The 11,368-nt window shown below is 42.0% G+C and overlaps 1 protein-coding gene across 1 annotated transcript; it reads right to left on the reverse strand.

Moving 5' to 3' along the window:
• Positions 1-214: 214 nt before the first annotated feature.
• LOC120034375 (forkhead box protein J1-A-like) lies at positions 215-6,032 on the reverse strand. Its single transcript, XM_038980905.1, has 3 exons — positions 5,883-6,032; positions 4,438-5,083; positions 215-3,491 (listed from the first exon to the last, which is right to left on the reverse strand). Exons 2-3 carry the CDS (start codon positions 5,026-5,028, stop codon positions 2,628-2,630), a joined length of 1,455 nt encoding a protein of 484 aa, XP_038836833.1. The 5' UTR covers positions 5,029-5,083; positions 5,883-6,032; the 3' UTR covers positions 215-2,627.
• Between the last annotated feature and the right edge of the window lie 5,336 nt (positions 6,033-11,368).

Below are 11,368 nucleotides of genomic sequence, written 5' to 3' on the forward strand. Positions count from 1 at the left end.
CCCAATCCAATGCCTGAGCACAGTCACCCCCGAAAAGTGATGAGCAGGAAAAGGCAAACGTTAATCACAACGACACACACACACAGAAGACACACTAATTGGGGTGGAATCAGGAATGTACAGAGAAAATAGAGACAAAGAGAAAAAGACGGAAAGACAGATAGAAATCTTCAAAAGCACCGCACCCAGATGTACAAAAACTAATGTAAACTCATTCAAGTTTGAAAGTTTTTTTTATTGTCAAGGAAAAACAGAAAAATAAACAGAGTATGAATGCACACATGAATGCATATCTCTATATAAAAAAAATCTTGAGGTATGATGCCAATAGGGTCAACTTGGATGACAAGTGTTTTGGAAGAGCTAATACATAACTGACAAAATATCGTAGTAGTTAATTCACTTTTAAAGGAGGAGTTTCCTTCCATCAGAATGTATCCATACCGTACCACACAATAAACCATGAACTGGGTCTGACTAAGTAAACTGCATTACTACCCTTCAATGTAATGTAAAATAGACCAAGTATCACTCACTGTACATTGATTGCACTTTCACACTTCATGGTGGATTTACAACACTAATAAACCAGGAGTAGTTATTCTACAAGATAACGACTATTAGCACATTTTAATATACATGTTAAAGGTCGACTTTGGGCAAAAACACAAAAATAGCGGCTTTAAACTGTATAACTGATCAATGCACCTTCATACTAGGTCATTTAATGCTTAAAAACACAACCACAATTTATGAATAAGATATTTGGCTACCGAAGGGCCATTTCTTACCGACCTCTACAGCTTCTTTCCAAACACAAATCCTGTGAAATTACGTCAACACACTGGAAGAGTCACTGGCTAGCTAAAGTGGCTATCTTAGCTAACAAACTGTCTACGTCGGTCGCGGCATGCCTTACCAGAATGACACTTCGACGAACCACCAAAGGTGCACCCGGTTTCTGATCGAAAATGTACCGTTTTTTGTGCCATAAGTCGACCTTTAAGACTCACTCATGTCTTGAAACCGTGTGATTTGGTTTAGTAAGACCAGAGGAAAGACAAAGCAATTTCCTGGTAAAGGTAGACTTGAAACAAAACAAGAGAGTATCTCATAACTCAACATTTGTTCATGTAATTCCTGCTTGTTTATGTCATAATTTTTGCATTGTGTCCTTCTGTTGACCAATAGGCCTCCATCAGCTTTCCTTGGTAAAAACCCAGCATCTAACACTGCCGGTCTTCTGGTCCCAAGTGTTGTTCTTTGCACATCTAACCTGAAGGTCGGGTATTCATTGACAAGCCACTGAAACCTTTGCAAAGGAGAAGCTTGCCTTGAGCTATTCTGCATTGGAATTAACTTGTCTTTACGACATCCAGAGCTGTCCTCTACTGCTCTCTGTTACTGGTTAACTCACTGAAATTTGTTGAATTAATGATTATTAAATATAAATGTACACTCTCTGCTGATAATATGACAGTCCTAAGCTTGCTAAAAACAACCTGTTTTAAATTGTTCTGCATACATTTAGTTAAAGTGAAAAGCTCATTATTCAAAGAATGCATTCAGAAAGTAGTCATTATAGAAAACCCCACACATAAAACTATTTTAAGTCTAAAAACTCTTCTAATTAGTAGTAATTTGGCAAATATCTCTTCATTGATCATCATAGTATTCCTTTCACTTCAGTTACAGATATTGTATATTGATATTAAATAGATACTAGTTTCAGAATTTCATCCAAATGCATCCACAGATCGTTAAAAGTCAGATCATTCAGCATTTCAGTAGAAAATTCAGTACAGGACCGAAATTCCTGAAGTCTGATGCATACATTCCATAACCTTCTCTGGGATTTTAGTATGCATCAGCATTGTGATCATTTTAATTCCGAAACAATAATAAGAGATCTTCACAACAAATAATAGTATTCCCTGTGAGGTGGATTCATCTAAACCTTTATGAAATATTCAGCATGCTAAACCACCTATTCTTAAGCAGCTAAAACGTTGCATCACTGTCAGGTACAACACCTCATCTCATCATTAGCTATTGGCCTTGCATCTCGAAACTGTCCATAACTTTCAAAGAGTACAGTCACTGTAATGTCTTACTTTGTAATTTCATCTAATGCAAAATAAATGTACATTTCTAAAATGTCGATTCCAATGTTCTGTTGCTCGCCTTGTGCCTGGATGACAATTCCTCTATCCATGTCAACCTGCAATCCATTCAATACCACATATATATTCAGAATGTAAACAAAGACATATTGGTGGTTTTCCTGTCCTCAGACAGGAATATTTTGTTTCTCTTTGTGAGCGAAGTCTTATTGATAATGTCTATTATCCAATGTCATGGTCCCAACAGTAGGTTTGATATAGATTTTGTCCAGTAATTATTTAGAATACTGCAGTTCATTGTGGCATTTTTGCTCTGTAGGCATTAATGATGTCATCCATTATTGTACCAATTTCAAAAAACATAATCTAGAAATCTTAAAAACGTGTATGTGTAAAAGGTCCATTTAGTTCATGTGGTGCCTCTCTTTTTAAACAATAATCTAGTAGTGTCATCATCACAGTATAGTCAAAGAGTCTTGGAGGCCAAAGAATTGGAGAACGTCTTTAAAGAAGATATTCTATCTTACTGCTGAGGTCCCCTCCGAGGGAGTCTCCCAGGTCAAAGAGCTGCTCCAGGTTGACTGTGGAGCTGCACAGGAAGTTGGTAGATCCCTGCTCCTCTTCCTCTGGCCAGGGGCTCTGCAGGAATGCTGTGGCCAGGAACGTCTCCTCAAAGTCTGCTCCGCTGCTCCTCTGGGTCTCCGCCAGCACGTGGCTGCTGTCTGCTGTCCCCACGGGGGCCTCCAGGGGGCAGATGTGGGTCCCCCGCACCATCAGGTCCTCCTCCTGGGGGATGGGGCTCAGTGGACCCCCTCCGTCCAGACTCAGCTCCCCGCTCAGTGCAGAATCCAGGAGGGCGTCCCAGTCAAAGTTCCCCTTCAGGGAGCCCAGTTCCCTATACTCCTCCACAGACAGCAAAGGAGAGCTGGAGCGCCGGGGGACTTTGACCATGGCAGTCCTGGAGCCCAGTGGGTGTTTCCTCTTGTGTCCAGGGCCTCCCTTTCTCATGGGCCATGCCCCCAGCATGGTGCCTTCGGCCAGACAGGGGTCCCAGTTCTGGTCGGCTCCAGTGGCCTCTTCAAACTCTCTGAGGAGCTGCTGAGCCTCTGGATTGACACATAGCCCACTCTGGCTGCCTGTGGGGTTGCAAAGGCCCCTGGGCAGGGGCTGGGGGTTGGCCCTAAGCCTGTTCTGCAGGGCAGGATTGATCTGGACAGGGGGCATCCGCCTCTTCTTGTAGGCCCCGTTGAGGAGGCGCTCTGCGTACTGGGGATCGATCTTCCAGAAGCCCCCCTTCCCTGGCTCGTCCTTCTGCCGCGGAACCTTGATGAAACACTTGTTCAGAGACAGGTTGTGCCGGATGGAGTTCTGAAATAGCGCATGAGGGGGACAGGATTGACATGGCAGTACACATTCAGTCCTGCTCCATCAAATATATTAGCTTGTGTACCCTTGCATTCAGTCTTACCAGGAGCTCAACACTGCCCCCCCCCCCCCCCCCACCCGCCTCCCCCAGCTAGTCTAAATAGACGAGTGACCTGCTGACCTTTGTTAAATATTATCTGCCCCATGCACTGGCTTACAATAACAGAATGCTCAGGAAATTAGTATAACTTCTGGAACCGGGGAGTACGGCTAACGACTTAATTAATCATTTATCCAGAAAATGCAACTTTTTCCAGAGAATTTCTTCCCTTTGATGGGGAATCTGCACTTTTGATGCCATACTGCCCCTTCCCATACTCCCCCATTGCCTCTCGTTGCTCAAGCAGAAAACCTGGGTGCTATTTCTGAAAAATAATGTAATGGGTTTAAAAACACACACACACACACTAAAATGTGTGTTGTGGGGGGATGAAGTCTTCTGAAGCAAGATGCCCACTGCCAAGTAAGGGGAAGTCCAAGGCAGTATTTGCTGCAGTCTTTGCTGCCATCGGGAGTATTTGCTGCCATCTTTGTACCATGAGAGCCCTTAATTCCCATAAACCATAGCTGCTAATGCTTGTTCAGAGTGTGGCAGACGGCCCAAGCTCTCAATATACAGACTTTGGAAAGAACTGTGCTATTACTCGTTTCTGTTAAAGAAAAACTCTGTGCCCAGCTGCATCTTGGCTCCACTCCAAAATACACAGAGCCCTCTGTGGCAGATGCTGAAGAGGACTCTCTCTCTGTCTCTATCTGGCTGCTCGAGACATAGTCAAGTTACGAACGTGACTGAGAGCCTCTCACAGGACCTAGTCTAAAGCATCCTATTAGAGCCATTTTCACATTTTCAAGTGTGTGTGTGTGTGTGTGTGACTTTAGCAACATTTACCTGCCAGGTGGGGTCAGCATGGCGGAAGTAGCAGAAGTTGTCAGTGATCCACTTGTAGATGCAGGAGAGGGTGATCTTGGTCTTCTTGCTGGCCTGCATGGCCATACAGATAAGTGTGGCATAGGAGTAAGGTGGTTTGATATGAGGGTTTGTCTTGTAGTCCACCTCATCGGGGCAGTGACCATGGGCCACCAGACTAGGGAGGGCTGACAGGGACTGCATCCTACAATAGGCTGCTGCTGTGGGCTTGCCTGGGGTGAGGGGCATCCCTATGGATGCAGGGTCACCAGCCAGAGGGGAAGCGGGAGCCTCGGAGCCCAGCTGCTGATGGCCGAAGAAGTGAGGCTGGTGGTGAGTGGAGAGAGGAGCCTGTTGAGGCCCATTGGCATTGAGAATAGAGAACTCCTGCAGCCACTGCAGGCTGGTCAGGCTGTCATCCAGGTTGTCAGAGCCCCCAGTGCTGCTGGAGCCTGCTGAGGCTGAGCTGTCGTCCAGGTCCAGCTCCTCAGAATGAGCAGCGGCAGTCACCACTTCCTCCTCCAGCCCCACCGAGCCCTCGGGCCAGGGGTCTGCACAGCTTAGAGACAGCATGGTCCTCCCTCCGCTCCGATGGCTAAAGCTCCCCCCTATAACACCAGACAACAGCCTGACAAGGAGAAAATATACACCCGACATGAACAAAGCTGAAAAGGACAATGATAGCCCTATTTGAAAACAGAGCCCTTTGAGCCATGTCAGGGTGTAAATTGAAATAGTTTCTCTCTGTGGTAATGGCACGTTCTATTCAGTGACTTGTAGGGAAACAAATTGTAGGAACAATAGCTGCATGTAGTTGAGATCTTTCAAATGTTGATATTTGATTAGAAACTGCTTAACAAAAGGAGTGCATGGGTTTGTAATCCCAGAATAAAGACTGTTATTAATGAAATTATGTGCGAAAGACCTGCTATGTTTATTCTTACTCGTTCCGATGTTGACTGTCTGGATGTCATAGAACTTTGTGAAAAGTGATAGGAGTGCAGTCTAGCCTACCTATCTACACATAATAGCTTATAGCCATAAAACGGGACTCTCCACAAAAAGGCTGAGACAAAGTCACTGTTATAAACTCATATATGTCGAGTGAATTCATGATAAACGACTCAAAACGTGATCAAATAGAGTAGGCTATTGACTCTAGACAAATTAATGAATTGTGCCAAATCAGATAACATTTGAGATGATTTAATTTAAGTGTTTCAATTATTTGAAAAAATATGAAGATGCTTATAGCTAGCTAGTAATTTAACTTTACAACAAAACCTTACAATAGTTACAATTAACGACTTTGTATTTTTATGGCAAGATATCAATAATAATTTGCTACAATTTAATGATAACCTACTTCATTGTAATATGTTTTAATTTTTTTAATAAAAAATAATGTAAAAACATGACAAACGTACCTTGATCTGATATAATGCTGAGAAAATACCTTACAATCCAAATGGCCAATTGATAAATTATTAATCTCACTTTAGCCTTGAGGATTTGCACCTGTTGAAAATGTATGAAAAAATACCTCGAGATGTCTTTGGCGCTCTGATGCGCGCTTGTTCAATTCAACGTCTCAAAAGCAGGTCTTTATAACGGTGGCAGCGGTTAAGGATCTCTCCGGAGGCAGTTTAATACCTGGTGCAGGAGGTTTGTCCGGCAACCATAGAAACGGTACACCCCTTGTAAACAGCTTCCCGTTCTTCTATTGGCTTGGTTGTTGCTATAGTGCTTCATTTTTAATCAGTCTCACTCAGGTTTGTTCGTCACGCAAGTAAATCCAGTCTAGTGTCCCAAAAGGGAGTTGGAAGGACTGATAGGATTTTAGTATTTTATTTATTTTTTACAAATCAGCGTGATCTTTATCCCATCAGATGAGTTTAAATGGAAAATGGAAATGTACTAAATGTGTTGAATGGAACGGTTTTGACATGCAGCATAAATAGACATTATCTAAATGTTCAAGCAGATTGAGTTGGTATAATAATACAATATATATTTATATTCATTTGAGTAGGGTATTTAACCCAATACCTTGCAGACAATGCGGCTTTGCGACAACTTTTGGAAGTGAACTCTGGAAATAAAAAAATCTGGGTTTTTTTGTCCCCAAAAATTGTACATGAATTGTTCATCCTAAACTTTGCAGAGAACGGCAATAAGGAGCAGAGAGTAAACTCTGAGTGTCATTGGCATTGAAGATAAGACATTTTGGAGTGTTTACCCCAGTTCTGAGTGACAGTTGTCAAAAAAAATTATAAACAAAAAAGCAGACATCCAGCTCTGGAGTGGGGACAGAACTCAAGAGATGAGGAAGCCTTTTTATTGCTTTACAGTTGCTTTTGTCAAGAGTCTCAGGAAACCACTCAGCCACACTAATAGAGCGTCCAAGGGGCCAAACCTTTTTGTTTCTCTTTTTTTCCTTTTCTGTCTTATTAACAAAAGTACATTCCTTCACAGACGCACGCCCTCCTAGATGTCCAAAGGGTACATCCAAGTTCCAAGACCCTATTGCTGTGGCTCTGATTCATTCAATCATAACCAGTTACGATTGTATAATCCTCCATCGTCATAACTTGTTGTCGTCATATGATAAAAATGACTACAAAAATGAATCAATCACAGATTACAACTTTTACCATACATGTAGCCTACACCAAGGGCAAAACTCTCGTGCACCTAGCACTCTACCAAGTTTGGCGAGGGCAGACAAGGAAAAAACAACAGACCAATCAGCGAGATCACTCCAGTCTGACAAAGAGAGTGAGAGAGTGAGAGCGAGAGAGAGAAAGAGTGATGGAGGATAGGATCAGGGCCAGTTCCCTGAGTACTTTCCGCTTAGTACCAGTCGGCCCTTTTTGCCACTCAACCGCGAAATCCACAGCCCATTGTTGGGCCCTGTAGGGCTGGTGTTCTGACCGGACCTGATTGTTCATGTCAGACTCTGAACCAGCCCCCGGCCTTCCTCCTCTGCCCACCTTGAGGAGAAGTCAGAGGTCAGAAAAGCGAGCAGCCAATCACAGTAATGCTGACAGGGAGATGAGTTGAGGGCTGTCTGGGAAATAGGGAAAGGACAGAGATTAGACACCAATGACCTTGGCAGAGTCACAGCTGGACAAAGCTGGGGAATACCCAACAAACCTCAGCACAACTACAGTCTTTATTGCTATCATCAATCATCAACTCAAACAAGATAAACTGTAACAAAAAGTGAATTATTGGGAAACTAAACCTGATGCATATGAGTTTAGTAAACAGCCACCTAAGGACATAGACACACAAAATAAATATGCATAGGCCAGAGAATTTTTGAATTCATACAGGTTTTAGACATTTTCATTACACAAACATGATCAACATCTGAGATATTGAATGTTTAATCCCCCTGTATAAGAATGACTTGCATAACATCACAAAATAAACTTCTCTCCTCGTTCTTTACTCAGGCAATCGTTAGGGTTTGTGACAATGCGTTTCCATTGACAGGAGATGGCGCTAGATCATAGAAAATGACAGTGTAGCTCTGTTCTCCAAGGAGAACAACAGCCCAATGGAGATTTTTGAACAAATATAAAATATCACAATTATTAAATAGTTTGATGTACTTTCTTTAAATCCTCAAAATATTTATTTGTGTAGTAATTTGTGCTCTGAAAAAAAGTATTCTAAACAAAATAAAAAATATACATATACATCAAATACAGTGCCCTCGGAAAGTATTCAGAACCCTTGACTTTTCCCCAATTTTTTTTTGTTACAGCCGTTTTCTAAAATGGATTTTTAAAAAAAATAAGCATCAGCAATCTACACACAATACCCCATAATGACAAAATGAAAACAGGTTTTTAGAAATGTTTGCAAATGTATTAAATCTAAAAAAATAAACAGAAATACCTTATTTACATAAGTATTCAGACCTTTTGCTATGAGAATCGAAATTGAGCTCAGGTGCATTCTGATTCCATTGATCATCCTTGAGATGTTTCTACAACTTGATTAGAGTCCACCTTTGGTAAATTCAATTGATTGGACATGATTTGGAATGACACACGCCTGTCTATACAAGGTCCCACAGTTGACAGTGCATGTCAGAGCAAAAACCAAGACATGAGGTCGAAGGAATTGTCCGTAGAGCTCCGAGACAGGATTGTGTCGAGGTACATATCTGGGGAAGGGTACCAAAAAATGTCTGCAGCATTGAAGGTCCCCAAGAACACATTGGCCTCCATCATTCTTAAATGGAAGAAGTTTGGAACCACCAAGACTCTTCCTAGAGCTGGCCACCCGGCCAGACTGAACAATCGGGGGAGAAGGGCCTTGGTCAGGGAGGTGAACAAGAACCCAAAGCTCACTCTGACAGCACTCTATTGTTCCTTTGTGCAGATGGGAGAACCTTCTAGAAGGACAAGCATCTTTGCAGCACTCCACCAATCAGGCCTTTATGGTAGAGTGGCCAGACGGAATCCACTCCTCAGTAAAAGACACATGTCAGCCCGCTTGGAGTTTGCCAAAAGGCACCTAAAGACTCTCAGACAATGAGAAACAAGATTATCTGGTCTGATGAAACCAAGATTGAACTCTTTGGCCTGAATGTCAAGCGCCATGTCTGGAGGAAACCTGGCACCATTCCTACGATGAAGCATGGGGGTGTCAGCATCATGCTGTGGGGTTGTTTTTCAGCGACAGGGACTGGGAGACTAGTCAGGATCGAGGCAAAGATGAACGGAGCAAAGTACAGAGAGATCCTTGATGAAAACCTACTCCAGAGCGCTCAGGACCACAGACTGGGGTGAAGGTTCACCTTCCAACAGGACAACGACCCTAAGCACACAGCCAAGACAACGCAGGAGGGGCTTCAGGACAAATCTCTGAATGTCCTTGAGTGGCCCAGCCAAAGCCCGGACTTGAACCCAATCGAACATCTCTGGAGAGACCTGAAAATAGCTGTGCACCAATGCTCCCCATCCAACCTGACAGAGCTTGACAGGATCTTCAGAGAAGAATGGGAGAAACTCCCCAAATACAGATGTGCCAAGCTTGTAGTGTTTTACCCAAGAAGACTCAATGCTGTAATCGTTGCCAAAGGTGCTTCAACAAAGTACTGAGTAACGGGTAGAATACTTATGTAAATGTGATATTTCAGTTTTAAATTTTTTTAATAAATTGGCAAACATTTCTGAAAACCTGTTTTTTCTTTATCGTTTTGGGGTATTGTGTGTAGATTGATGAGGGAATAAAACTATTTAATCAATTTTAGAATAAGGCCATAACATAACACAATGTGGAAAAAGTCAAGGGGACTGAATACTTTCCGAAGTCAATCTACTATAGTAGATTGACATAATCTACCAGACAAAAGTTTGGACACAACTACTCATTCAAGGGTTTTTCTTTATTTTTACTATTTTCTACATTGTAGAATAATAGTGAAGACATCAAAACTATGAAATAACACATATGGAATCATGTAGTAACCAAAAAAGTGTTAAACAAATCAAAATATATTTTATATTTGAGATTCTTCAAAGTAGCCACGCTTTGCCTTGATGACAGCTTTGCACACTCTTGGCATTTTCAACCAGCTTCATGAGGTAGTCACCTGGAATGCATTTAAATTAACTAGTGTGCCAAATACAGGCTGCATCACATCTGGCCATGATTGGGAGTCCCATAAGGCGGCGCACAATTGGCCCAGCGTTGTCCGGGGTAGGCCGTCATTGTAAATAAGAATTTGTTCTTAACTGACTTGACTAGTTAAATAAAGGTTACACATAATGTCAAGAGTGTGCAAAGCTGTCATCAAGGCAAACAGTGGCTACTTTGAAGAATATAAAATATATGTTTGGGTTACTACATGAATCCATATGTGTTATTTCATAATTTTGATGTCTTCCCTATTATTCTACAATGTAGAAAATAGTAAAAAATAAAGAAAAACCCTTGAATGAGTAGGTGTGTCCAAACTTTTGACTGGTACTGTATATATATTAATCAAAACCCCTGCCTGTTATACACAGAGTTTATTCAGTGTTTCCAGTGGGGCCCAAAGCTATAGTGAAGGGGCTTTTCCAGGAAACCTTGGCTGTGTGCTACTTACACACTGAACCAGCATTCATAGCTCTGACAGAGACCCAAAAGGAAGATGGTGACTGACTCGTGAGTCACAGACTCAGGTTGGTGGGGGGGAACCAAGATGGAGGTCAACACGTGAGCAAGAAAACAAGCAAGACATCCTGAGTATCTCTGAAAACAAAGTCCACTCTGTCAAGATCATGTTAATAATTGACCAATGAAAGTATGGCTCCACTACCTTTACTCTTGTGTTTTGGGAGAGCCTAGGGTCCTGGTATCTGAAAGCAGATGGTGATCTGCATGAGACAATAACAAGTTAGGTTATGTCTCCCTGCAGTGTGAGTAATACAGTTATACAGCATATATATCACCCATTAAAGCAAGGGCATTTGTCCAGATAAGCTTTAAGGGGACAAAATAACACAGCATAAGGTCAGATAAGGTGGCCATTCAGTAGTAGCCTACTTTTCAGTATTTTGAACTGACTGACCTCTCACATGAGCTTCAGATCATTTGGTCTGACCATTTAAAGCAAAGCGTCAAGTATTGAGCTATTTTGTGTGGATAAATGTTATATGCTGCCCATTTTGAGAGGAAATGTGTTGTTTTTTGTTCAAATTATTATCCCAAAAAAGACAAAACATGGGTAACCTTGAAGGCTTGATGGTCACAGTGTATGACATTGTTTCATTGAAAATTAAACAACAGAGTGACTTTCATTTTCTGGTTGTGTAACGTCAAAATGGCAGAATTGTCCTTATGTCCTTATCTTCTGTATGTTTGTTTCAAGTTTTAACAAAAAAAGTCCCATGACCTTCTAGTGTAA

The sequence above is a fragment of the Salvelinus namaycush genome, chromosome 41 (genome assembly GCF_016432855.1).
Source record: "Salvelinus namaycush isolate Seneca chromosome 41, SaNama_1.0, whole genome shotgun sequence".
NCBI classification, from domain to species: domain Eukaryota; kingdom Metazoa; phylum Chordata; class Actinopteri; order Salmoniformes; family Salmonidae; genus Salvelinus; species Salvelinus namaycush.

What these genes read in the sequence shown, in the direction of transcription:
- LOC120034375 (XM_038980905.1), bottom strand. Translation starts at nt 5,028, where the DNA reads ATGCTGTCTCTAAGCTGTGCAGACCCCTGGCCCGAGGGCTCGGTGGGG. An exon ending in ATGCTGACCCCACCTGGCAG is followed by an intron (nt 3,492 to 4,437) that starts GTAAATGTTGCT and finishes GCGCTATTTCAG; the next exon opens with AACTCCATCCGGCACAACCT.